At 60.3% G+C, this 27341-nt stretch overlaps 2 protein-coding genes across 2 annotated transcripts; one reads left to right on the top strand and one right to left on the bottom strand.

The window, feature by feature from the left end:
- Positions 1–23472: 23472 nt before the first annotated feature.
- Positions 23473–24773, bottom strand: LOC126865637 (venom serine protease Bi-VSP-like). Its single transcript, XM_050618417.1, has 2 exons — positions 24632–24773; positions 23473–24012 (listed from the first exon to the last, which is right to left on the bottom strand). Exons 1-2 carry the CDS (start codon positions 24732–24734, stop codon positions 23693–23695), a joined length of 423 nt encoding a protein of 140 aa, XP_050474374.1. The 5' UTR covers positions 24735–24773; the 3' UTR covers positions 23473–23692.
- Positions 24774–26089: 1316 nt separating this feature from the next.
- On the top strand, positions 26090–27341 carry LOC126865704 (omega-amidase NIT2-A-like). The gene is made up of 3 exons (XM_050618530.1): positions 26090–26294; positions 26695–26863; positions 27138–27341. The coding sequence occupies exons 1-3, from the start codon at positions 26211–26213 to the stop codon at positions 27269–27271; spliced, it is 387 nt and encodes a 128-aa protein (XP_050474487.1). The 5' UTR covers positions 26090–26210; the 3' UTR covers positions 27272–27341.

Below are 27341 nucleotides of genomic sequence, written 5' to 3' on the forward strand. Positions count from 1 at the left end.
TAACCCCAACCTAACCCCAACCTAACCCCAACCTAACCCCAACCTAACCCCAACCTAACCCCAACCTAACCCCAACCTAACCCCAACCTAACCCCAACCTAACCCCAACCTAACCCCAACCTAACCCCAACCTAACCCCAACCTAACCCCAACCTAACCCCAACCTAACCCCAACCTAACCCCAACCTAACCCCAACCTAACCCCAACCTAACCCCAACCTAACCCCAACCTAACCCCAACCTAACCCCAACCTAACCCCAACCTAACCCCAACCTAACCCCAACCTAACCCCAACCTAACCCCAACCTAACCCCAACCTAACCCCAACCTAACCCCAACCTAACCCCAACCTAACCCCAACCTAACCCCAACCTAACCCCAACCTAACCCCAACCTAACCCCAACCTAACCCCAACCTAACCCCAACCTAACCCCAACCTAACCCCAACCTAACCCCAACCTAACCCCAACCTAACCCCAACCTAACCCCAACCTAACCCCAACCTAACCCCAACCTAACCCCAACCTAACCCCAACCTAACCCCAACCTAACCCCAACCTAACCCCAACCTAACCCCAACCTAACCCCAACCTAACCCCAACCTAACCCCAACCTAACCCCAACCTAACCCCAACCTAACCCCAACCTAACCCCAACCTAACCCCAACCTAACCCCAACCTAACCCCAACCTAACCCCAACCTAACCCCAACCTAACCCCAACCTAACCCCAACCTAACCCCAACCTAACCCCAACCTAACCCCAACCTAACCCCAACCTAACCCCAACCTAACCCCAACCTAACCCCAACCTAACCCCAACCTAACCCCAACCTAACCCCAACCTAACCCCAACCTAACCCCAACCTAACCCCAACCTAACCCCAACCTAACCCCAACCTAACCCCAACCTAACCCCAACCTAACCCCAACCTAACCCCAACCTAACCCCAACCTAACCCCAACCTAACCCCAACCTAACCCCAACCTAACCCCAACCTAACCCCAACCTAACCCCAACCTAACCAACCTCAACCTAACCCCAACCTAACCCCAACCTAACCCCAACCTAACCCCAACCTAACCCCAACCTAACCCCAACCTAACCCCAACCTAACCTAACCCCAACCTAACCCCAACCTAACCCCAACCTAACCCCAACCTAACCTAACCTAACCTAACCCCAACCTAACCCCAACCTAACCCCAACCTAACCCCAACCTAACCCCAACCTAACCCCAACCTAACCCCAACCTAACCCCAACCTAACCCCAACCTAACCCCAACCTAACCCCAACCTAACCCCAACCTAACCCCAACCTAACCCCAACCTAACCCCAACCTAACCCCAACCTAACCCCAACCTAACCCCAACCTAACCCCAACCTAACCCCAACCTAACCCAACCTAACCCAACCTAACCCCAACCTAACCCCAACCTAACCCCAACCTAACCCCAACCTAACCCCAACCTAACCCCAACCTAACCCCAACCTAACCCCAACCTAACCCCAACCTAACCCCAACCTAACCCCAACCTAACCCCAACCTAACCCCAACCTAACCCCAACCTAACCCCAACCTAACCCCAACCTAACCCCAACCTAACCCCAACCTAACCCCAACCTAACCCCAACCTAACCTAACCCCAACCTAACCCCAACCTAACCCCAACCTAACCCCAACCTAACCCCAACCTAACCCCAACCTAACCTAACCCCAACCTAACCCCAACCTTTTTTTTTTTTTTTTTTTTTTCGTGGAGAAATCCTCATGGACACCCGCTAGGCGGGTAGTGTCGGACTCTTACCGACTAAAACTCCACGGTGGCCTATCCTGACGCCTGAGTCGAGACGCACCCGGGTTCTCTTCCGAATTCTGCCGGTCACCCCCGGGCGTCTATCTCTCCTTCTTTCGAAGGGAGGCATCCTTGCTCTTCTTTGGAACACTAGGGGGGACCACACCCCCTAGCGCCTCGATCCTGCGCGTCTTCCTGGGGACCCCGTCCCTGACGCCTTTCTTCCTGGTTTCCATGTGCTCCTGTGGCGGCCGGGATAGCTCCGCCGGTTACCCCCGGGGTAGTCCTGCGCTCCGGGGGCTTCTGCCTGCCTAGTACTCCTTGGAGAATCCCAGAAAAATGGCGGCGGTGCGCCTCCTTCCTCTTCGCCAGCGCCCGCCCGAACGTTCACCCATCCTTGTCCGTGCCGCGGCGACCGTTGCTTAACCCATGTGATCGGTGGGAAGTCCACGTCTCCACCGCTGCCAGCGGGCGCTGACAACCTAACCCCAACCTAACCCCAACCTAACCCCAACCTAACCCCAACCTAACCCCAACCTAACCCCAACCTAACCCCAACCTAACCCCAACCTAACCCCAACCTAACCCCAACCTAACCCCAACCTAACCCCAACCTAACCTAACCCCAACCTAACCCCAACCTAACCCCAACCTAACCCCAACCTAACCCAACCTAACCCCAACCTAACCCCAACCTAACCCCAACCTAACCCCAACCTAACCTAACCCCAACCTAACCCCAACCTAACCCCAACCTAACCCCAACCTAACCCCAACCTAACCCAACCTAACCCCAACCTAACCCCAACCTAACCCCAACCTAACCCCAACCTAACCCCAACCTAACCCCAACCTAACCCCAACCTAACCCCAACCTAACCCAACCTAACCCCAACCTAACCCCAACCTAACCCCAACCTAACCCCAACCTAACCCCAACCTAACCCCAACCTAACCCCAACCTAACCCCAACCTAACCCCAACCTAACCCCAACCTAACCCAACCTAACCCCAACCTAACCCCAACCTAACCCCAACCTAACCCAACCTAACCCCAACCTAACCCCAACCTAACCCCAACCTAACCCAACCTAACCCCAACCTAACCCCAACCTAACCCCAACCTAACCCCAACCTAACCCCAACCTAACCCCAACCTAACCCCAACCTAACCCAACCTAACCCCAACCTAACCCCAACCTAACCCCAACCTAACCCCAACCTAACCCCAACCTAACCCAACCTAACCCCAACCTAACCCCAACCTAACCCCAACCTAACCCCAACCTAACCCCAACCTAACCCCAACCTAACCCCAACCTAACCCCAACCTAACCCCAACCTAACCCCAACCTAACCCCAACCTAACCTAACCCCAACCTAACCCCAACCTAACCCCAACCTAACCCAACCTAACCCCAACCTAACCCCAACCTAACCCCAACCTAACCCCAACCTAACCCCAACCTAACCCCAACCTAACCCCAACCTAACCCCAACCTAACCCCAACCTAACCCCAACCTAACCCCAACCTAACCCCAACCTAACCCCAACCTAACCCCAACCTAACCCCAACCTAACCCCAACCTAACCCCAACCTAACCCCAACCTAACCCCAACCTAACCCCAACCTAACCCCAACCTAACCCCAACCTAACCCCAACCTAACCCCAACCTAACCCCAACCTAACCCCAACCTAACCCCAACCTAACCCCAACCTAACCCCAACCTAACCCCAACCTAACCCCAACCTAACCCCAACCTAACCCCAACCTAACCCCAACCTAACCCCAACCTAACCCCAACCTAACCCCAACCTAACCCCAACCTAACCCCAACCTAACCCCAACCTAACCCCAACCTAACCCCAACCTAACCCCAACCTAACCCAACCTAACCCCAACCTAACCCCAACCTAACCCCAACCTAACCCCAACCTAACCCCAACCTAACCTAACCCCAACCTAACCCAACCTAACCCCAACCTAACCCCAACCTAACCCCAACCTAACCCCAACCTAACCCAACCTAACCCCAACCTAACCCCAACCTAACCCCAACCTAACCCCAACCTAACCCCAACCTAACCCCAACCTAACCCCAACCTAACCCCAACCTAACCCCAACCTAACCTAACCCCAACCTAACCCCAACCTAACCCCAACCTAACCCCAACCTAACCCCAACCTAACCCCAACCTAACCCCAACCTAACCCCAACCTAACCCCAACCTTTTTTTTTTTTTTTTTTTTTTTTCGTGGAGAAATCCTCATGGACACCCGCTAAGCGGGTAGTGTCGGACTCTTACCGACTAAAACTCCACGGTGGCCTGTCCTGACGCCTGAGTCGAGATGCACCCGGGATCTCTCCCGAATTACTACCGGTTACCCCCGGGCGTCTATCTCTCCTTACGTCGAAGGGAGGCGTCCTTGATCTTCTTGGAACGCTAGGGGGGACCACGCCCCCTAGCGCCTCGCTCCTCTTGCGTCGTTCTGGGGACCCCGTCCCCCTGACGCCTCTTCCTGGTTTCCACGCGCTCCTACGGCGGCCGCGGCGGCGCCGGTGGCGGCGTCGCGCCCCTGTAGCGCGTTGTATTCCTAGGGAGCTGCGACCTCCTGGACGGGTCGCGATCTCGTTCCCTGCTACGTTCCGCCCGCTCCTTCGCCAGCATGACCTGCTCGCAGTAGGTGCGGACAGCGGAGTACTCCTGGCGCCCTCTGAGCATGGCCGCGACGACCGCTTCGGGGGCTAAGCTCTCGCCGATTTCGAGCCGCAGGACGCGTCGTGGTTCCGCCCACGCCGGGCAGAACTCCAGCGTGTGCTGCGCCGTGTCCTCCTCTTCCTCGCAGTGGTGACAGACGGACGTCGTCTCTCGCCGAATCCTTAGCAGGTACTCGCCGAACACTCCGTGGCCGGTGAGCAGCTGCGTCATCCTGAAGGTCAGCGGTGCCCCGCCTCGATCCCTCCACGCCTCCCAGTTGGGAAGCACGGCGCGAACGGCCCGGTGCGGCCGCACGGCGTCCTCCTGGATCAGCTGCGAGCGCCATCGTTCCCAGGTCTCCTTCCTCGCCTCCTCCCGGATGTTCGGGGCCGGCTGGCCGGCGGTCGATGGCGTCGGATTCCTCTGGTGTTCGTATACGCGTTCGAGCGCCAAGGCTTGCAGCTCGAACGGCGGGGAGGCCGCCAGCACGGTCGCCGACGCGTACGATGTCGTCCTGTAGCCTCTCGCTATGCGGATAGCGGTCGTCCTCTGCAGCCTCCGCAGCAAGGTCAGGCTGCGGCGGCTGGTCGCCAGGCTTCTGGCCCAGACGGGTGCCCCGTAGAGAACTCGGGACCGAACCACTCCCTCGTAGAGGCGGCGGACTCTCGATCCCGCTCCGCCGATGTTCGGTAGGAGGCCGCACAGGGCGTTGGCCGCGGCCGTCGCCTTCGGGACCAGTTGCTCGAAGTGTGGTCCGAAGGTCCATCCGCTGTCGATCGTGAGGCCCAGGTACCTCATCTGTCGTCCCACCGGGACCTCTTCTCCGCCGATGTTCACCGTCAGCCCGGGGGGAGGCGTTCCTCTTCGCCGCTGGTCGAAGAACCACAGCGCCTCCGACTTGGCCGGCGACACCGTCAGGCCGAGCCTCCGAATGGCGCTCACCGCGCACGCCACTGCGTCCTCCGTGCGGTTCGCCGTGTCGTGCCACCACCGTCCCCCGGCCAGGACCAGGGTGTCGTCGGCGTAGCACACCGTTCCCGCTCCCGGGGGCATCGGACATCGGAGGACCGAGTCGTAGGCCGTGATCCAGAGCAGCGGTCCCAGCACCGACCCCTGCGGAACGCCGCGCTCGATCCGTCTTCTCTCCTCCCCGTCCCTGCCGGCGTAGACGATGTACCTGTCGGCGAGGTACGCTCGAACGATCCCCACCAGGTACGCCGGGACCTCGAAGTGGCGCAGGGCTTCCAGGATCCTGCCCCAGGGGATGGAGTTGAAGGCGTTGGTGACGTCGAGCGACACCGCCACCGCCACCCCCTCCCGGGAGACCTTGTCCTCGGCCATGGCCCTCAGCCTCTTCACCGCGTCCACGGTCGAGCGGCCGCGGCGGAATCCGTACTGGCTGTCGTGCCATCCGGGCGTCCTCTCGGTGATGTGAGCCTCCAGCCGGGCGGCGACTATCCTCTCCAGCATCTTGCCCACCTCGTCCAGCAGGCATATCGGCCTGTACGCGGACGGCGAGTCCGGCGGGCGACCCTCCTTTCGTAGCAGCACCAGCCTGGCCGTCCGCCATGTCCGGGGGTAGACGCCCTCCTCCAGGCATCTGTCGAACAGGTGTCGCAGGCGGGGAGCCATGGTGACGATCGACTCCGCCCACGCTCGGCCCGGTATTCCGTCGGGGCCTGGCGCCACGTCGCGGGACGCCGTCCTCCTGGCCGCTTCGAAGAGCTCCTCGTCGCTGACTCGCAGTTCCTCGCTCCATCCCGTCGCGGTCGTCGTCGCCGTCTCCTCGTCGTCGTCGTCGTCGTCGTCGACGGAGGAGGGGGAGGATGGCGCCGGTTGGCTCGCGTTCGCGTCTTCCGGCGGGAACAGCGTCCCGACGACGTTGTCCAACAGCGTCGGCTCCATGTCCGAGGTCAGCGGGGGCGCCGAGGGTCGTAGCTTCTTGGTGACCACTTTGTACGGCCGTCCCCACGGGTCGGATTCGACCTCCTCGATCAGCTCCGTCCAGCACCGAGATTTCGCGGTCTTGATCTCCCGCTGAAGAGTCCGTCTCGCCTCCCTGTACTCCTCGTAACGGCGGGAGATCTCCTCCTCGTCGCGCGTCAGTCTGCGACGACGGGCCCTTAGGAATCTCCTGCGGGCCCGAACGCAGTTCTCTCGCATCTCGGCGATCTCCGGGGTCCACCAGTACGTTCCCCGGTCTCGTCCGCCTCCCGGGACGGAGCGCGGCATCGAGGCGTCGCACGCCGCGGTCATGTATCTTCGGAGCTCCTCCGCCTCCTCGTCGATGTCTCCCTGCTCGGTCGCCCGACGGGCGTCCCAGCTCCAGGCGGACACGATCGCGGCCGCCCGCAGCATCTCCTTGTCCATCTCCTTCAGGCGCCATCGCGGCGGCGGCGGCGGCGGGCGGCGACGGTTCTCTCCCGGTCGTCGTCGTCTCCTCCTCCCGGCGTCGTCCTCGGTCCCCAGGGTCACCTCCATCAGAATGTAGAGGTGGTCGGACAGCGTTTCCACCCCCTCGGCCACTCTCCAGTCGCGGATTCGCCTGAGCAGCTCCGGGGTAGCCCACGTGATGTCCACCACCGAGGATCCTCTCCACGCCACGCAGGTGCTCGCCGAGCCCCTGTTCGCCAACAGGAGCCCCAGACCCGCTGCCCAGTCGGTGAGCATCCTTCCTCGGGAGTTGGTCCTGGGGTTTCCCCATTGCGTCGAGTGGGCGTTGAAGTCCCCCAGGACGAGCACCTGGCGGGGGAGACATCTTCGGACGCACTCGCCGACTCGGTCCAGAAACTCCCCGTACGCGTCCAGGTCGATGTTCGGAGAGACGTACACCGCCACCACCGCCGCTCCTAGCCACTCGACCGCGACGAAGCCGCTGCCACGGTCCAGCAAGAGGCACGAGGCCGACGTCCACGTTATTCCTGCGGATCCGTCCAGGTCCCCGATCCAGTTGGGCGAGTCGGGTATACGATGCGGTTCCGCCACCGCCGCCAGGGCCACCTCGTTCTCCCGGATGGTCTGGAAGAGCAGATCTTGCGCTCTTCTCGACCTACCGAGATTGCATTGCAGCAGGCGCTTGAACTATGCCGCCACCTCCATGGCCTCCTCCCGGCCATCCGCCGCTGCTGCTGGTTCGGCGGCGCTTCCCGGTGTCTCTGCCGCGGCGGCTGCTGCTGCTGCTGCCGCTACCGCTGCTGGTTGGCGGATCGGTCTCCTCCTCTTGACCTTCGGGGGGCTGCATGCCTCTCCGCCCATCCTGTGATTCGCGGGTACCCCGAGCGACTCGCACAGCGGACACTTGGGAGCGGAAGCGGGACACTCTCTGGCGCGGTGTCCGCTCCCGCCGCACCTGTAGCACAGGTGCCCTCGGTCCTCGCCGGATACGCAAGTGGCGCGCACGTGCCCCAGTTCCAGGCACCTGAAACACTGCAGCGGCCGCTTCGGTATGGCCCTTATCCTCGCCGTTGACCAGCCCAGGGCTATCTTCTCCGCCTGGGCCAGCTTGCGGGCTCCTGCCGCCGGACACCTGACCCATGCCGATCCGAGGCCGCCTCTGGTGGCGCCGATCTCGCCCACTTGCACCTCCGCGCTGCCGCATCCCGCCGCCGAGGCCAGTGCTCTTCGCAGCTCCTCCTTCTTGACCGAGATGTCAATCCCGGTCACGCGCAGCTCCGCCATCCTGGTCGGTGTGGCGATTCTCACCGCCGTCGGGTCTAGCGTCTCGGCCAGCCGCGTCGCCAGTAGCGTCGCCTTTCCCCTGTCCTTGTCTCCGGGGACTTGTATTATAATGGCGCCCGTCATCGCCTTCTTCATCTCGAGGCGCTCCGTGCCGAGCTCCGATAGCGGGATCCTCGTTCTTGCCGCTTCCAGGACGTCGGCGTACGACATCCTCGCCCCCTCTTTCAACGTCAGGGTCACCGCGGATGTTCGCGGTGCGCGAGGGGGCGTGACCACCTTGGGTGTCCGCGGTGGTCCTCTCTGCGTAGCGGGGGCGCTCGCCTTCGGTGCGCCCGTCGTCCTGCCGGCCTGGGGTTGCCGCTGTTGTTGCTGCCGTACCCGCGTCGGTGGTGGCGCGGTCGGACCTTTCCTCGCCGCCTCTCCTCCGGCGGCGGCGGCGGCTGCCTTCGCCTCGCTCGCCTTCTTCCTGTTTCTCCTCCTTTTCTTCGTCGTCTCCACCAGCTCCCATCCGCCGTCCTCCCGTTCCCTTCGGGGCGGCGTCGGTTGGGCGACGGGAGGGTCGACGGGGCGGTCCCCGCTGGGTCGTGCTTCGGGGGGGCGTTGACTTCGAGCGTCCCCGAATCGTTCTTCGATGGTCCTGAGAATGGAGGGTCCCAGTTCCCGGACCGCTCTCTCCAGGGCGTCCAGACGCGTCCTGTTCTCGGTTCCGCCTTCCCACGCGGGGCGGGCGTATTCGGGAGCCGCGTCGGAGCATCGCGGGCACTCGTTGATGCGAGCGGCCAGTCTCCTCAGCTCCTGGCGGAGGGCTGCGTTCTCCCCCTCCAGCACGGACAGCCTCGCGTCCACGTCGTCGGTGGCACGCGCTGGCCTTTCCCTCCTCGCGGATTCCTCGTTCCAGGCGGCGGTGATATAGCTCGCCGCGTTCTTCAGGGACCTGATGTAGGTCCCCTTCAGGTTCGACGACGTCGTCGCGACGTGCATGATTTCAGACACGTGCATCGTCAGGCCCGCGCTGATTTCCGCCGGAGAACTCGTCCTCATCTGCACCTCCAACTCTTCGGACACCACCGGTGTTGTCGCGGCTGCCGTTCTCTTCCTCTTACCCCTGGACGCCATCGAAGCCAGCGACGACCGCGAGGCGATCGAGGCGACCGACTCCTCGTCGTCGGACCTCGCCCGCCCCCGCGATCCCCCCGCCATCGATGACGTACCGTCGTCCATCGTGGCCGGCGCGAGAAAAACGTACTCGGACCTGTTCGCGGCTCTCAGCGAACGTCTCGTCGCCTTCCTCGGAGGCTCCTCCGCGGTCTCCATCCTGTCGTCCTCTGAATGTCCTCCTACCGTTATCCTCCTCCTCTCTCCCGTTGTTTCATCGCCAGTCGTAGAAACGCGTCCGGGGGCCTGGCGGTCCACCCTCGAACGGCCGTGGTCGCGAGATATCGACGCAGCGGGGCCCACTTCACTACCCGCGACTGCGCCGGTACTGGGGTATCCCTCCCCTGCACCGTAAACTTTGTCGTTTATGTTCTCCATTTCCATATTGTTGTTCGTTTTTCGCCGAGGTCGTCGTCGAAGTCTCCGTCCTGGTGCCACTCACTCTTTCGCGCCCTGCCCCGGTCGAAGCCGGTGCAGGGCGACAGGGAGCCCCGCGAGAAGGTGAGGTGAGTGGTCTTGACAGGCATGGGCCCGCCAACTTCTCCGAAGTTCTCCGCACCGGATCGGCGAACCGACGGGTGCCAAGGGCACCGATCGGCCGCCACCCGACTGTAAGAGAACATCAGATCCATCGGGGTTTCCCAGGGCATGGTCCTATGCCCCGGGAACCCATGCCCGCCTCGTGCTCCCCAACCTAACCCCAACCTAACCCCAACCTAACCCCAACCTAACCCCAACCTAACCCCAACCTAACCCCAACCTAACCCCAACCTAACCCCAACCTAACCCCAACCTAACCCCAACCTAACCCCAACCTAACCCCAACCTAACCCCAACCTTTTTTTTTTTTTTTTTTTTTTTTCGTGGAGAAATCCTCATGGACACCCGCTAGGCGGGTAGTGTCGGACTCTTACCGACTAAAACTCCACGGTGGCCTGTCCTGACGCCTGAGTCGAGATGCACCCGGGATCTCTCCCGAATTACTACCGGTTACCCCCGGGCGTCTATCTCTCCTTACGTCGAAGGGAGGCGTCCTTGATCTTCTTGGAACGCTAGGGGGGGACCACGCCCCCTAGCGCCTCGCTCCTATTGCGTCGTTCTGGGGACCCCGTCCCCCTGACGCCTCTTCCTGGTTTCCACGCGCTCCTACGGCGGCCGCGGCGGCGCCGGTGGCGGCGTCGCGCCCCTGTAGCGCGTTGTATTCCTAGGGCGCTGCGACCTCCTGGACGGGTCGCGATCTCGTTCCCTGCTACGTTCCGCCCGCTCCTTCGCCAGCATGACCTGCTCGCAGTAGGTGCGGACAGCGGAGTACTCCTGGCGCCCTCTGAGCATGGCCGCGACGACCGCTTCGGGGGCTAAGCTCTCGCCGATTTCGAGCCGCAGGACGCGTCGTGGTTCCGCCCACGCCGGGCAGAACTCCAGCGTGTGCTGCGCCGTGTCCTCCTCTTCCTCGCAGTGGTGACAGACGGACGTCGTCTCTCGCCGAATCCTTAGCAGGTACTCGCCGAACACTCCGTGGCCGGTGAGCAGCTGCGTCATCCTGAAGGTCAGCGGTGCCCCGCCTCGATCCCTCCACGCCTCCCAGTTGGGAAGCACGGCGCGAACGGCCCGGTGCGGCCGCACGGCGTCCTCCTGGATCAGCTGCGAGCGCCATCGTTCCCAGGTCTCCTTCCTCGCCTCCTCCCGGATGTTCGAGGCCGGCTGGCCGGCGGTCGGTGGCGTCGGATTCCTCTGGTGTTCGTATACGCGTTCGAGCGCCAAGGCTTGCAGCTCGAACGGCGGGGAGGCCGCCAGCACGGTCGCCGACGCGTACGATGTCGTCCTGTAGCCTCTCGCTATGCGGATAGCGGTCGTCCTCTGCAGCCTCCGCAGCAAGGTCAGGCTGCGGCGGCTGGTCGCCAGGCTTCTGGCCCAGACGGGTGCCCCGTAGAGAACTCGGGACCGAACCACTCCCTCGTAGAGGCGGCGGACTCTCGATCCCGCTCCGCCGATGTTCGGTAGGAGGCCGCACAGGGCGTTGGCCGCGGCCGTCGCCTTCGGGACCAGTTGCTCGAAGTGTGGTCCGAAGGTCCATCCGCTGTCGATCGTGAGGCCCAGGTACCTCATCTGTCGTCCCACCGGGACCTCTTCTCCGCCGATGTTCACCGTCAGCCCGGGGGGAGGCGTTCCTCTTCGCCGCTGGTCGAAGAACCACAGCGCCTCCGACTTGGCCGGCGACACCGTCAGGCCGAGCCTCCGAATGGCGCTCACCGCGCACGCCACTGCGTCCTCCGTGCGGTTCGCCGTGTCGTGCCACCACCGTCCCCCGGCCAGGACCAGGGTGTCGTCGGCGTAGCACACCGTTCCCGCTCCCGGGGGCATCGGACATCGGAGGACCGAGTCGTAGGCCGTGATCCAGAGCAACGGTCCCAGCACCGACCCCTGCGGAACGCCGCGCTCGATCCGTCTTCTCTCCTCTCCGTCCCTGCCGGCGTAGACGATGTACCTGTCGGCGAGGTACGCTCGAACGATCCCCACCAGGTACGCCGGGACCTCGAAGTGGCGCAGGGCTTCCAGGATCCTGCCCCAGGGGATGGAGTTGAAGGCGTTGGTGACGTCGAGCGACACCGCCACCGCCACCCCCTCCCGGGAGACCTTGTCCTCGGCCATGGCCCTCAGCCTCTTCACCGCGTCCACGGTCGAGCGGCCGCGGCGGAATCCGTACTGGCTGTCGTGCCATCCGGGCGTCCTCTCGGTGATGTGAGCCTCCAACCGGGCGGCGACGATCCTCTCCAGCATCTTGCCCACCTCGTCCAGCAGGCATATCGGCCTGTACGCGGACGGCGAGTCCGGCGGGCGACCCTCCTTTCGTAGCAGCACCAGCCTGGCCGTCCGCCATGTCCGGGGGTAGACGCCCTCCTCCAGGCATCTGTCGAACAGGTGTCGCAGGCGGGGAGCCATGGTGACGATCGACTCCGCCCACGCTCGGCCCGGTATTCCGTCGGGGCCTGGCGCCACGTCGCGGGACGCCGTCCTCCTGGCCGCTTCGAAGAGCTCCTCGTCGCTGACTCGCAGTTCCTCGCTCCATCCCGTCGCGGTCGTCGTCGCCGTCTCCTCGTCGTCGCCGTCGTCGTCGACGGAGGAGGGGGAGGATGGCGCCGGTTGGCTCGCGTTCGCGTCTTCCGGCGGGAACAGCGTCCCGACGACGTTGTCCAACAGCGTCGGCTCCATGTCCGAGGTCAGCGGGGGCGCCGAGGGTCGCAGCTTCTTGGTGACCACTTTGTACGGCCGTCCCCACGGGTCGGATTCGACCTCCTCGATCAGCTCCGTCCAGCACCGAGATTTCGCGGTCTTGATCTCCCGCTGAAGAGTCCGTCTCGCCTCTCTGTACTCCTCGTAGCGGCGGGAGATCTCCTCCTCGTCGCGCGTCAGTCTGCGACGACGGGCCCTTAGGAATCTTCTGCGGGCCCGAACGCAGTTCTCTCGCATCTCGGCGATCTCCGGGGTCCACCAGTACGTTCCCCGGTCACGTCCGCCCCCCGGGACGGAGCGCGGCATCGAGGCGTCGCACGCCGCGGTCATGTATCTTCGGAGCTCCTCCGCCTCCTCGTCGATGTCTCCCTGCTCGGTCGCCCGTCGGGCGTCCCAGCTCCAGGCGGACACGATCGCGGCCGCCCGCAGCATCTCCTTGTCCATCTCCTTCAGGCGCCATCGCGGCGGCGGCGGCGGCGGGCGGCGACGGTTCTCTCCCGGTCGTCGTCGTCTCCTCCTCCCGGCGTCGTCCTCGGTCCCCAGGGTCACCTCCATCAGAATGTAGAGGTGGTCGGACAGCGTTTCCACCCCCTCGGCCACCCTCCAGTCGCGGATTCGCCTGAGCAGCTCCGGGGTAGCCCACGTGATGTCCACCACCGAGGATCCTCTCCACGCCACGCAGGTGCTCGCCGAGCCCCTGTTCGCCAGCAGGAGCCCCAGACCCGCTGCCCAGTCGGTGAGCATCCTTCCTCGGGAGTTGGTCCTGGGGTTTCCCCATTGCGTCGAGTGGGCGTTGAAGTCCCCCAGGACGAGCACCTGGCGGGGGAGACATCTTCGGACGCACTCGCCGACTCGGTCCAGAAACTCCCCGTACGCGTCCAGGTCGATGTTCGGAGAGACGTACACCGCCACCACCGCCGCTCCTAGCCACTCGACCGCGACGAAGCCGCTGCCACGGTCCAGCAAGAGGCACGAGGCCGACGTCCACGTTATTCCTGCGGATCCGTCCAGGTCCCCGATCCAGTTGGGCGAGTCGGGTATACGATGCGGTTCCGCCACCGCCGCCAGGGCCACCTCGTTCTCCCGGATGGTCTGGAAGAGCAGATCTTGCGCTCTTCTCAACCTACCGAGATTGCATTGCAGCAGGCGCTTGAATTATGCCGCCACCTCCATGGCCTCCTCCCGGCCATCCGCCGCTGCTGCTGATTCGGCGGCGCTTCCCGGTGTCTCTGCCGCGGCGGCTGCTGCTGCTGCTGCCGCTACCGCTGCTGGTTGGCGGATCGGTCTCCTCCTCTTGACCTTCGGGGGGCTGCATGCCTCTCCGCCCATCCTGTGATTCGCGGGTGCCCCGAGCGACTCGCACAGCGGACACTTGGGAGCGGAAGCGGGACACTCTCTGGCGCGGTGTCCGCTCCCGCCGCACCTGTAGCACAGGTGCCCTCGGTCCTCGCCGGATACGCAAGTGGCGCGCACGTGCCCCAGTTCCAGGCACCTGAAACACTGCAGCGGCCGCTTCGGTATGGCCCTTATCCTCGCCGTTGACCAGCCCAGGGCTATCTTCTCCGCCTGGGCCAGCTTGCGGGCTCCTGCCGCCGGACACCTGACCCATGCCGATCCGAGGCCGCCTCTGGTGGCGCCGATCTCGCCCACTTGCACTTCCGCGCTGCCGCATCCCGCCGCCGAGGCCAGTGCTCTTCGCAGCTCCTCCTTCTTGACCGAGATGTCAATCCCGGTCACGCGCAGCTCCGCCATCCTGGTCGGTGTGGCGATTCTCACCGCCGTCGGGTCTAGCGTCTCGGCCAGCCGCGTCGCCAGTAGCGTCGCCTTTCCCCTGTCCTTGTCTCCGGGGACTTGTATTATAATGGCGCCCGTCATCGCCTTCTTCATCTCGAGGCGCTCCGTGCCGAGCTCCGATAGCGGGATCCTCGTTCTTGCCGCTTCCAGGACGTCGGCGTACGACATCCTCGCCCCCTCTTTCAACGTCAGGGTCACCGCGGATGTTCGCGGTGCGCGAGGGGGCGTGACCACCTTGGGTGTCCGTGGTGGTCCTCTCTGCGTAGCGGGGGCGCTCGCCTTCGGTGCGCCCGTCGTCCTGCCGGCCTGCGGTTGCCGCTGTTGTTGCTGCCGTACCCGCGTCGGTGGTGGCGCGGTCGGACCTTTCCTCGCCGCCTCTCCTCCGGCGGCGGCGGCGGCGGCGGCGGCTGCCTTCGCCTCGCTCGCCTTCTTCCTGTTTCTCCTCCTTTTCTTCGTCGTCTCCACCAGCTCCCATCCGCCGTCCTCCCGTGCCCTTCGGGGCGGCGTCGGTTGGGCGGCGGGAGGGTCGACGGGGCGGTCCCCGCTGGGTCGTGCTTCGGGGGTGCGTTGACTTCGAGCGTCCCCGAATCGTTCTTCGATGGTCCTGAGAATGGAGGGTCCCAGTTCTCGGACCGCTCTCTCCAGGGCGTCCAGACGCGTCCTGTTGTCGGTTCCGCCTTCCCACGCGGGGCGGGCGTATTCGGGAGCCGCGTCGGAGCATCGCGGGCACTCGTTGATGCGAGCGGCCAGTCTCCTCAGCTCCTGGCGGAGGGCTGCGTTCTCCCCCTCCAGCACGGACAGCCTCGCGTCCACGTCGTCGGTGGCACGCGCTGGCCTTTCCCTCCTCGCGGATTCCTCGTTCCAGGCGGCGGTGATATAGCTCGCCGCGTTCTTCAGGGACCTGATGTAGGTCCCCTTCAGGTTCGACGACGTCGTCGCGACGTGCATGATTTCAGACACGTGCATCGTCAGGCCCGCGCTGATTTCCGCCGGAGAACTCGTCCTCATCTGCACCTCCAACTCTTCGGACACCACCGGTGTTGTCGCGGCTGCCGTTCTCTTCCTCTTACCCCTGGACGCCATCGAAGCCAGCGACGAACGCGAGGCGATCGAGGCGACCGACTCCTCGTCGTCGGACCTCGCCCGCCCCCGCGATCCCCCCGCCATCGATGACGTACCGTCGTCCATCGTGGCCGGCGCGAGAAAAACGTACTCGGACCTGTTCGCGGCTCTCAGCGAACGTCTCGTCGCCTTCCTCGGAGGCTCCTCCGCGGTCTCCATCCTGTCGTCCTCTGAATGTCCTCCTGCCGTTATCCTCCTCCTCTCTCCCGTTGTTTCATCGCCAGTCGTAGAAACGCGTCCGGGGGCCTGGCGGTCCACCCTCGAACGGCCGTGGTCGCGAGATATCGACGCAGCGGGGCCCACTTCACTACCCGCGACTGCGCCGGTACTGGGGTATCCCTCCCCTGCACCGTAAACTTTGTCGTTTATGTTCTCCATTTCCATATTGTTGTTCGTTTTTCGCCGAGGTCGTCGTCGAAGTCTCCGTCCTGGTGCCACTCACTCTTTCGCGCCCTGCCCCGGTCGAAGCCGGTGCAGGGCGACAGGGAGCCCCGCGAGAAGGTGAGGTGAGTGGTCTTGACAGGCATGGGCCCGCCAACTTCTCCGAAGTTCTCCGCACCGGATCGGCGAACCGACGGGTGCCAAGGGCACCGATCGGCCGCCACCCGACTGTAAGAGAACATCAGATCCATCGGGGTTTCCCAGGGCATGGTCCTATGCCCCGGGAACCCATGCCCGCCTCGTGCTCCCCAACCTAACCCCAACCTAACCCCAACCTAACCCCAACCTTTTTTTTTTTTTTTTTTTCGTGGAGAAATCCTCATGGACACCCGCTAGGCGGGTAGTGTCGGACTCTTACCGACTAAAACTCCACGGTGGCCTATCCTGACGCCTGAGTCGAGACGCACCCGGGTTCTCTTCCGAATTCTGCCGGTCACCCCCGGGCGTCTATCTCTCCTTCTTTCGAAGGGAGGCATCCTTGCTCTTCTTTGGAACACTAGGGGGGACCACACCCCCTAGCGCCTCGATCCTGCGCGTCTTCCTGGGGACCCCGTCCCTGACGCCTTTCTTCCTGGTTTCCATGTGCTCCTGTGGCGGCCGGGATAGCTCCGCCGGTTACCCCCGGGGTAGTCCTGCGCTCCGGGGGCTTCTGCCTGCCTAGTACTCCTTGGAGAATCCCAGAAAAATGGCGGCGGTGCGCCTCCTTCCTCTTCGCCAGCGCCCGCCCGAACGTTCACCCATCCTTGTCCGTGCCGCGGCGACCGTTGCTTAACCCATGTGATCGGTGGGAAGTCCACGTCTCCACCGCTGCCAGCGGGCGCTGACAACCTAACCCCAACCTTTTTTTTTTTTTTTTTTTTCGTGGAGAAATCCTCATGGACACCCGCTAGGCGGGTAGTGTCGGACTCTTACCGACTAAAACTCCACGGTGGCCTATCCTGACGCCTGAGTCGAGACGCACCCGGGTTCTCTTCCGAATTCTGCCGGTCACCCCCGGGCGTCTATCTCTCCTTCTTTCGAAGGGAGGCATCCTTGCTCTTCTTTGGAACACTAGGGGGGACCACACCCCCTAGCGCCTCGATCCTGCGCGTCTTCCTGGGGACCCCGTCCCTGACGCCTTTCTTCCTGGTTTCCATGTGCTCCTGTGGCGGCCGGGATAGCTCCGCCGGTTACCCCCGGGGTAGTCCTGCGCTCCGGGGGCTTCTGCCTGCCTAGTACTCCTTGGAGAATCCCAGAAAAATGGCGGCGGTGCGCCTCCTTCCTCTTCGCCAGCGCCCGCCCGAACGTTCACCCATCCTTGTCCGTGCCGCGGCGACCGTTGCTTAACCCATGTGATCGGTGGGAAGTCCACGTCTCCACCGCTGCCAGCGGGCGCTGACAACCTAACCCCAACCTTTTTTTTTTTTTTTTTTTTTTTTTTTTTTTTTTTTCGTGGAGAAATCCTCATGGACACCCGCTAGGCGGGTAGTGTCGGACTCTTACCGACTAAAACTCCACGGTGGCCTGTCCTGACGCCTGAGTCGAGATGCACCCGGGATCTCTCCCGAATTACTACCGGTTACCCCCGGGCGTCTATCTCTCCTTACGTCGAAGGGAGGCGTCCTTGATCTTCTTGGAACGCTAGGGGGGGACCACGCCCCCTAGCGCCTCGCTCCTATTGCGTCGTTCTGGGGACCCCGTCCCCCTGACGCCTCTTCCTGGTTTCCACGCGCTCCTACGGCGGCCGCGGCGGCGCCGGTGGCGGCGTCGCGCCCCTGTAGCGCGTTGTATTCCTAGGGCGCTGCGACCTCCTGGACGGGTCGCGATCTCGTTCCCTGCTACGTTCCGCCCGCTCCTTCGCCAGCATGACCTGCTCGCAGTAGGTGCGGACAGCGGAGTACTCCTGGCGCCCTCTGAGCATGGCCGCGACGACCGCTTCGGGGGCTAAGCTCTCGCCGATTTCGAGCCGCAGGACGCGTCGTGGTTCCGCCCACGCCGGGCAGAACTCCAGCGTGTGCTGCGCCGTGTCCTCCTCTTCCTCGCAGTGGTGACAGACGGACGTCGTCTCTCGCCGAATCCTTAGCAGGTACTCGCCGAACACTCCGTGGCCGGTGAGCAGCTGCGTCATCCTGAAGGTCAGCGGTGCCCCGCCTCGATCCCTCCACGCCTCCCAGTTGGGAAGCACGGCGCGAACGGCCCGGTGCGGCCGCACGGCGTCCTCCTGGATCAGCTGCGAGCGCCATCGTTCCCAGGTCTCCTTCCTCGCCTCCTCCCGGATGTTCGGGGCCGGCTGGCCGGCGGTCGATGGCGTCGGATTCCTCTGGTGTTCGTATACGCGTTCGAGCGCCAAGGCTTGCAGCTCGAACGGCGGGGAGGCCGCCAGCACGGTCGCCGACGCGTACGATGTCGTCCTGTAGCCTCTCGCTATGCGGATAGCGGTCGTCCTCTGCAGCCTCCGCAGCAAGGTCAGGCTGCGGCGGCTGGTCGCCAGGCTTCTGGCCCAGACGGGTGCCCCGTAGAGAACTCGGGACCGAACCACTCCCTCGTAGAGTCGGCGGACTCTCGATCCCGCTCCGCCGATGTTCGGTAGGAGGCCGCACAGGGCGTTGGCCGCGGCCGTCGCCTTCGGGACCAGTTGCTCGAAATGCGGTCCGAAGGTCCATCCGCTGTCGATCGTGAGGCCCAGGTACCTCATCTGTCGGCCCACCGGGACCTCTTCTCCGCCGATGTTCACCGTCAGCCCGGGGGGAGGCGTTCCTCTTCGCCGCTGGTCGAAGAACCACAGCGCCTCCGACTTGGCCGGCGACACCGTCAGGCCGAGCCTCCGAATGGCGCCCACCGCGCATGCCACGGCGTCCTCCGTGCGATTCGCCGTGTCGTGCCACCACCGTCCCCCGGCCAGGACCAGGGTGTCGTCGGCGTAGCACACCGTTCCCGCTCCCGGGGGCATCGGACATCGGAGGACCGAGTCGTAGGCCGTGATCCAGAGCAACGGACCCAGCACCGACCCCTGCGGAACGCCGCGCTCGATCCGTCTTCTCTCCTCCCCGTCCCTGCCGGCGTAGACGATGTACCTGTCGGCGAGGTACGCTCGAACGATCCCCACCAGGTACGCCGGGACCTCGAAGTGGCGCAGGGCTTCCAGGATCCTGCCCCAGGGGATGGAGTTGAAGGCGTTGGTGACGTCGAGCGACACCGCCACCGCCACCCCCTCTCGGGAGACCTTGTCCTCGGCCATGGCCCTCAGCCTCTTCACCGCGTCCACGGTCGAGCGGCCGCGGCGGAATCCGTACTGGCTGTCGTGCCATCCGGGCGTCCTCTCGGTGATGTGAGCCTCCAGCCGGGCGGCGACGATCCTCTCCAGCATCTTGCCCACCTCGTCCAGCAGGCATATCGGCCTGTACGCGGACGGCGAGTCCGGCGGGCGACCCTCCTTTCGTAGCAGCACCAGCCTGGCCGTCCGCCATGTCCGGGGGTAGACGCCCTCCTCCAGGCATCTGTCGAACAGGTGTCGCAGGCGGGGAGCCATGGTGACGATCGACTCCGCCCACGCTCGGCCCGGTATTCCGTCGGGGCCTGGCGCCACGTCGCGGGACGCCGTCCTCCTGGCCGCTTCGAAGAGCTCCTCGTCGCTGACTCGCAGTTCCTCGCTCCATTCCGTCGCGGTCGTCGTCGCCGTCTCCTCGTCGTCGTCGTCGTCGTCGTCGACGGAGGAGGGGGAGGATGGCGCCGGTTGGCTCGCGTTCGCGTCTTCCGGCGGGAACAGCGTCCCGACGACGTTGTCCAACAGCGTCGGGTCCATGTCCGAGGTCAGCGGGGGCGCCGACGGTCGTAGCTTCTTGGTGACCACTTTGTACGGCCGTCCCCACGGGTCGGATTCGACCTCCTCGATCAGCTCCGTCCAGCACCGAGATTTCGCGGTCTTGATCTCCCGCTGAAGAGTCCGTCTCGCCTCCCTGTACTCCTCGTAACGGCGGGAGATCTCCTCCTCGTCGCGCGTCAGTCTGCGACGGCGGGCCCTTAGGAATCTCCTGCGGGCCCGAACGCAGTTCTCTCGCATCTCGGCGATCTCCGGGGTCCACCAGTACGTTCCCCGGTCTCGTCCGCCCCCCGGGACGGAGCGCGGCATCGAGGCGTCGCACGCCGCGGTCATGTATCTTCGGAGCTCCTCCGCCTCCTCGTCGATGTCTCCCTGCTCGGTCGCCCGTCGGGCGTCCCAGCTCCAGGCGGACACGATCGCGGCCGCCCGCAGCATCTCCTTGTCCATCTCCTTCAGGCGCCATCGCGGCGGCGGCGGCGGCGGGCGGCGACGGTTCTCTCCCGGTCGTCGTCGTCTCCTCCTCCCGGCGTCGTCCTCGGTCCCCAGGGTCACCTCCATCAGAATGTAGAGGTGGTCGGACAGCGTTTCCACCCCCTCGGCCACTCTCCAGTCGCGGATTCGCCTGAGCAGCTCCGGGGTAGCCCACGTGATGTCCACCACCGAGGATCCTCTCCACGCCACGCAGGTGCTGGCCGAGCCCCTGTTCGCCAGCAGGAGCCCCAGACCCGCTGCCCAGTCGGTGAGCATCCTTCCGCGGGAGTTGGTCCTGGGGTTTCCCCATTGCGTCGAGTGGGCGTTGAAGTCCCCCAGGACGAGCACCTGGCGGGGGAGACATCTTCGGACGCACTCGCCGACTCGGTCCAGAAACTCCCCGTACGCGTCCAGGTCGATGTTCGGAGAGACGTACACCGCCACCACCGCCGCTCCTAGCCACTCGACCGCGACGAAGCCGCTGCCACGGTCCAGCAAGAGGCACGAGGCCGACGTCCACGTTATTCCTGCGGATCCGTCCAGGTCCCCGATCCAGTTGGGCGAGTCGGGTATACGATGCGGTTCCGCCACCGCCGCCAGGGCCACCTCGTTCTCCCGGATGGTCTGGAAGAGCAGATCTTGCGCTCTTCTCGACCTACCGAGATTGCATTGCAGCAGGCGCTTGAACTATGCCGCCACCTCCATGGCCTCCTCCCGGCCATCCGCCGCTGCTGCTGGTTCGGCGGCGCTTCCCGGTGTCTCTGCCGCGGCGGCTGCTGCTGCTGCTGCCGCTACCGCTGCTGGTTGGCGGATCGGTCTCCTCCTCTTGACCTTCGGGGGGCTGCATGCCTCTCCGCCCATCCTGTGATTCGCGGGTACCCCGAGCGACTCGCACAGCGGACACTTGGGAGCGGAAGCGGGACACTCTCTGGCGCGGTGTCCGCTCCCGCCGCACCTGTAGCACAGGTGCCCTCGGTCCTCGCCGGATACGCAAGTGGCGCGCACGTGCCCCAGTTCCAGGCACCTGAAACACTGCAGCGGCCGCTTCGGTATGGCCCTTATCCTCGCCGTTGACCAGCCCAGGGCTATCTTCTCCGCCTGGGCCAGCTTGCGGGCTCCTGCCGCCGGACACCTGACCCATGCCGATCCGAGGCCGCCTCTGGTGGCGCCGATCTCGCCCACTTGCACTTCCGCGCTGCCGCATCCCGCCGCCGAGGCCAGTGCTCTTCGCAGCTCCTCCTTCTTGACCGAGATGTCAATCCCGGTCACGCGCAGCTCCGCCATCCTGGTCGGTGTGGCGATTCTCACCGCCGTCGGGTCTAGCGTCTCGGCCAGCCGCGTCGCCAGTAGCGTCGCCTTTCCCCTGTCCTTGTCTCCGGGGACTTGTATTATAATGGCGCCCGTCATCGCCTTCTTCATCTCGAGGCGCTCCGTGCCGAGCTCCGATAGCGGGATCCTCGTTCTTGCCGCTTCCAGGACGTCGGCGTACGACATCCTCGCCCCCTCTTTCAACGTCAGGGTCACCGCGGATGTTCGCGGTGCGCGAGGGGGCGTGACCACCTTGGGTGTCCGCGGTGGTCCTCTCTGCGTAGCGGGGGCGCTCGCCTTCGGTGCGCCCGTCGTCCTGCCGGCCTGGGGTTGCCGCTGTTGTTGCTGCCGTACCCGCGTCGGTGGTGGCGCGGTCGGACCTTTCCTCGCCGCCTCTCCTCCGGCGGCGGCGGCGGCTGCCTTCGCCTCGCTCGCCTTCTTCCTGTTTCTCCTCCTTTTCTTCGTCGTCTCCACCAGCTCCCATCCGCCGTCCTCCCGTTCCCTTCGGGGCGGCGTCGGTTGGGCGGCGGGAGGGTCGACGGGGCGGTCCCCGCTGGGTCGCGCTTCGGGGGTGCGTTGACTTCGCGCGTCTCCGAATCGTTCTTCGATGGTCCTGAGAATGGAGGGACCCAGTTCTCGGACCGCTCTCTCCAGGGCGTCCAGACGCGTCCTGTTCTCGGTTCCGCCTTCCCACGCGGGGCGGGCGTATTCGGGAGCCGCGTCGGAGCATCGCGGGCACTCGTTGATGCGAGCGGCCAGTCTCCTCAGCTCCTGGCGGAGGGCTGCGTTCTCCCCCTCCAGCACGGACAGCCTAGCGTCCACGTCGTCGGTGGCACGCGCTGGCCTTTCCCTCCTCGCGGATTCCTCGTTCCAGGCGGCGGTGATATAGCTCGCCGCGTTCTTCAGGGACCTGATGTAGGTCCCCTTCAGGTTCGACGACGTCGTCGCGACGTGCATGATTTCAGACACGTGCATCGTCAGGCCCGCGCTGATTTCCGCCGGAGAACTCGTCCTCATCTGCACCTCCAACTCTTCGGACACCACCGGTGTTGTCGCGGCTGCCGTTCTCTTCCTCTTACCCCTGGACGCCATCGAAGCCAGCGACGAACGCGAGGCGATCGAGGCGACCGACTCCTCGTCGTCGGACCTCGCCCGCCCCCGCGATCCCCCCGCCATCGGTGACGTACCGTCGTCCATCGTGGCCGGCGCGAGAAAAACGTACTCGGACCTGTTCGCGGCTCTCAGCGAACGTCTCGTCGCCTTCCTCGGAGGCTCCTCCGCGGTCTCCATCCTGTCGTCCTCTGAATGTCCTCCTGCCGTTATCCTCCTCCTTTCTCCCGTTGTTTCATCGCCAGTCGTAGAAACGCGTCCGGGGGCCTGGCGGTCCACCCTCGAACGGCCGTGGTCGCGAGATATCGACGCAGCGGGGCCCACTTCACTACCCGCGACTGCGCCGGTACTGGGGTATCCCTCCCCTGCACCGTAAACTTTGTCGTTTATGTTCTCCATTTCCATATTGTTGTTCGTTTTTCGCCGAGGTCGTCGTCGAAGTCTCCGTCCTGGTGCCACTCACTCTTTCGCGCCCTGCCCCGGTCGAAGCCGGTGCAGGGCGACAGGGAGCCCCGCGAGAAGGTGAGGTGAGTGGTCTTGACAGGCATGGGCCCGCCAACTTCTCCGAAGTTCTCCGCACCGGATCGGCGAACCGACGGGTGCCAAGGGCACCGATCGGCCGCCACCCGACTGTAAGAGAACATCAGATCCGTCGGGGTTTCCCAGGGCATGGTCCTATGCCCCGGGAACCCATGCCCGCCTCGTGCTCCCCAACCTAACCCCAACCTAACCCCAACCTAACCCCAACCTAACCCAACCTAACCCCAACCTAACCCCAACCTAACCCCAACCTAACCCCAACCTAACCCCAACCTAACCCCAACTTTTTTTTTTTTTTTTTTTTTTTTTTTTTTTAAAAAAAAAAAAAAAAAAAAAAAAAAAAAAAAAAAAAAAAAAAAAAAAAAAAAAAAAAAAAAAAGATACTCTTCCTAACATGAAGTAAAAGAAAGAAATAATTCAAGTTGATAAGTAAAGTTACTACCGATAAAATCATAGCATTATTATTTAGTCTAATTGAAATGTACATTGATGTGCTGTTTAATGCCTTTAAAGTTCATTCTTTGCAGTAAATGGCTTATTATTAATCGGAAAGAAAGACATAAAACGTACCAAGTTCAGCTGGTTTACCATCGACCACCCTGGTATGAGAGACGTTGCTAAAACCACAGTATGGTGGTCGCAAAGCCTTATACTTATACACAGTTTTTATTAAAATTTCTCTCTTCTCTTTGTTTGGATCGTTCGGACAGCAAACGATCGTAACATTGCCCTGGTATCTGCACACTGATCGTCTATAAAAATCGGTGGCTGTACGGTACTGTATCTGCCATATTTCTTGCAGAGGTTTACATTTTCTGTAGTCAAGGCACCTGCCTTCTTGATTGTCCGGTGTGGTACATTCTGGATCAAACAATTTTAAAACATTTATACAGTTCAAAGATGCGTAAGAAAGCGACACCGATTACTCAACTTTCGAAGTAAAAGGCCGATCAAGTCCACCGGATTGCCCTACAGACACGTATTAATCCGTAAGAGTTAGTCATCATGTTGATAATAATTATCTAAAGAAACTTTTCACGTGAAAATATAAAATTTTAATTGATTAGATATTGTGTTAGCCATACTTAAGAAAGAAAATGAAAATGAATGAAATGAAAGAAAAGGACTACCTTCAACCTCATGTTTTAAATAAACACTTTGTCAGTTTTGCGGTAAATAAATTCTTAGGAATTCAGGACAGTTTTTAGTGAATCATTTTGTTTCGACCGTTCGCGGAGAGACGCGATCGCGAGATAGCACGTCAACGAGAGTTGTAAGTTCCCGTTACGATTAAATAATCGACGCCACGAACTGATCGATCCCCTTATTTCGATTATGATAATAAGGGTAGTTCAACGAAATTCCACAGAATTAACACAAATAAATTAATGTTTATTTCAACAACTTATTAACTAGAAAGATATAAATGGAACAAAAAAAATGTAACTGCGTTTTGGTTGATAAGTAATGCGCGACATACCACATGTGTTGACGGTTCGACATCTCGAAAAGTTCTGAACGCCTTTCGATTTTTTTCGTTTTTTCTGGAAGGCGACCCCCACTACGTTCGGATCACGCCACATTCTTTTACGCGAGGTAAAATACGGGCCACGAGTCGACGTTTCTGGAAGTCGCCCTGCTTAATGAACCATGCGCTTGCCACTACAATGTTTGTTTGCCGGGCAGACACGACGATCCGTCTGCGACATTATAGTGCCGCGATCGATAGTTAAGAATATGACCTATGGTAAGCCGCATGGCGTAACATTCTCCCCCCGTTGAGAGGGTACCGATCAAACTAGGGAGGTGTGGTTGAAGTTCCCATCTTATTTCGTCTCGGTGGCTAGTTGTTCGGGTTTCTCGAGATCGGGTTGAATTGGCAGTGGGACAAGCCTTTTGACGCCCCGATCCAAAATGCTCTTTGCCGTCTGAACTGTAGCTGTCCGGATGACACCATCGGCGCCTGGATGAATCTTGATAACTCGGCCCAGAGGCCAATGCATGGAGGGAACGTTGTCCTCTCTGAGGATGACGATTGTGCCCTTTTGGATGCTGTGTCCACCCTTGCTCCATTTATTGCGGTTGGTTAGCTCGTTCAAATACTCCTTATGCCAGCGGTTCCAAAAATGTTGTTTAAGCTGTTGGATATGCTGCCATTTGGAGAGTCGGTTCGATGGAATGTCCTTGAAATCTCGATCACGTAAGCACATTAATGAATCGCCAATGAGGAAATGTCCGGGAGTGAGGGCTAGGAGATCATTTGGATCGGTGGAGATAGAAGTTAGAGGGCGGGAATTGAGGACTGCTTCTATTTCTATGATAAGAGTATTACGGTGTTAAGCTCATATGTTTCTGTTTCTCCACTCGCGCTGCGCCATAATATCCTTTGATATTTCCGATCCTCTGGTCGTACGAGGAATTGCCGATACAGGAATTTTCTCGATGTCGCCAGTGAGTACGTACTGATGAGCGCGGAATCTAATTAATATGCAAAATAAATTGTGAATTGATTCGAGAATATAGGATTTCCCCATTTTCATGATTATCGTGATTTTTGTATAAATATATTTTTTAAGATACTAATAATTAGGTACTTATAAATTAGTATTATCAATTATTTTGCATTTATAATTCCGCCTCTAGTATAAGTGTTAATTGAAAACTAACTTTATGTTTGAAAAAGTACTAGCAAAGTCGTTGAGTAACAAGCCACTGATGCTAACACAAATAGCATTGTCGTAATTAAATATTTCTAAATATTCATTTTTCATTTTGAACCTGTAGAAACAATTTATTATATATACTATTAGCTAAGTAATTGCATATTTAATTAAGTCGAAATATAAAACTTAGTTATTTTAATAATTTAAAAAATAAAAAACTGACAAACATTTCAATTTAATTTATGGTTGGAACAAAAGACAGTTATTCTTCATTAATTGAAATATTGCAATGCAGAGTACTTTCCAAAATACGCCGAGAGTATTCCTGATGGTGAAACGAGCGTTGCTTCATCGAACGCAGCTAAAGAAAACAACATCTATGTAGTTGGTGGTACGATGCCTGAAATAGAGGGCGCTAAATTGTACAATACCTGTACTATTTGGGGTCCCGATGGAACTTTGATAGCAAAACACCGAAAGGTAAGTAATATATTCCTTTATGGCTTTGAATTTGAAAATATTGGGGCGAAGAAAGTGACTCTATCTAGGAATAATTTAGGAATATACATATGTACATACGTATACTATAACCAATTCTATAATTTACGGTTTATAAAATACGTTATGATACGGGAAACGCCCATTTTTGTTGTAATGTGTTTGTGTTGTATAAATTTTTCACATACTTAAAATATTATTATACTTATTTTTTCTCCTTTTTAAACATTATTAAATGATAGGATTTTTTAATAAAAGAAAGTGATAAAAACGCTGTCAGTTATTAAATAAAAAATAATTAAAGTTTAGGAGTTGGTAACTTTGATATTAAATTACAAAAGTTGCAGCAATAGAATTAGCGACTACATTTTTATGTTATTAGGTACATCTATTCGACATCGACATTCCTAATAAGATTACTTTTCGAGAGAGTGATTCACTCAGTCCTGGTAACTCCCTAACGACGTTCGATGTGAAGGGCTGCAAAATAGGTATTGGCATTTGCTATGATATTAGATTCGAGGAAATGGCACGCATTTATCGGAACAAAGGTACAGTAACTTAATCGATCAATACTTAACTAGCAAAAAATTAAATATCTTTCTTAAATATATTCTATATAAAATTAATATAATCTGTAACTCTGTATAAAAAGAAGCTTAATTTAAAAAACCAGTATATTTGCTGAAAATGAAACAAATAAAAGAATTAAAAGCACAATAAGAGGACTGTCCTCGCATATTCAGAAATGATGGAATGTGAACCGTGCAACTACGAAGTTAATTGGTATTCGGTGGCTTCATATTTCCTGCTTCTCTGGGTTAGGTTGCCAAATGCTGATATATCCAGCGGCATTCAATATGACCACTGGACCACTGCACTGGTCATTACTTCAGCGTTTCAGAGCGAATGATAATCAATTATACGTTGCCTGCATATCACCGGCTCGTGTTCCTTAAGCAAGTTACGTCGCATGGGGACATACACAGTTGACCAATCCCTGGGGAAAGATTCTTTACGATTTGGAAA

This window comes from Bombus huntii, chromosome 1, assembly GCF_024542735.1.
Source record: "Bombus huntii isolate Logan2020A chromosome 1, iyBomHunt1.1, whole genome shotgun sequence".
NCBI lineage: Eukaryota > Metazoa > Arthropoda > Insecta > Hymenoptera > Apidae > Bombus > Bombus huntii.

Bases quoted from the DNA above. Each gene is read 5' to 3' on its own strand.
- LOC126865704 (XM_050618530.1), top strand. From the start codon at position 26,211: ATGCCTGAAATAGAGGGCGCTAAATTGTACAATACCTGTACTATTTGG. The intron at 26,295-26,694 runs GTAAGTAATATA...TTATGTTATTAG, and splicing joins TGATAGCAAAACACCGAAAG to GTACATCTATTCGACATCGA. The intron at 26,864-27,137 runs GTACAGTAACTT...TCTCTGGGTTAG, and splicing joins ACGCATTTATCGGAACAAAG to GTTGCCAAATGCTGATATAT.
- LOC126865637 (XM_050618417.1), bottom strand. From the start codon at position 24,734: ATGTGGCGTGATCCGAACGTAGTGGGGGTCGCCTTCCAGAAAAAACGA. The intron at 24,013-24,631 runs GTATGTCGCGCA...TGTTTGATCCAG, and splicing joins TCGAACCGTCAACACATGTG to AATGTACCACACCGGACAAT.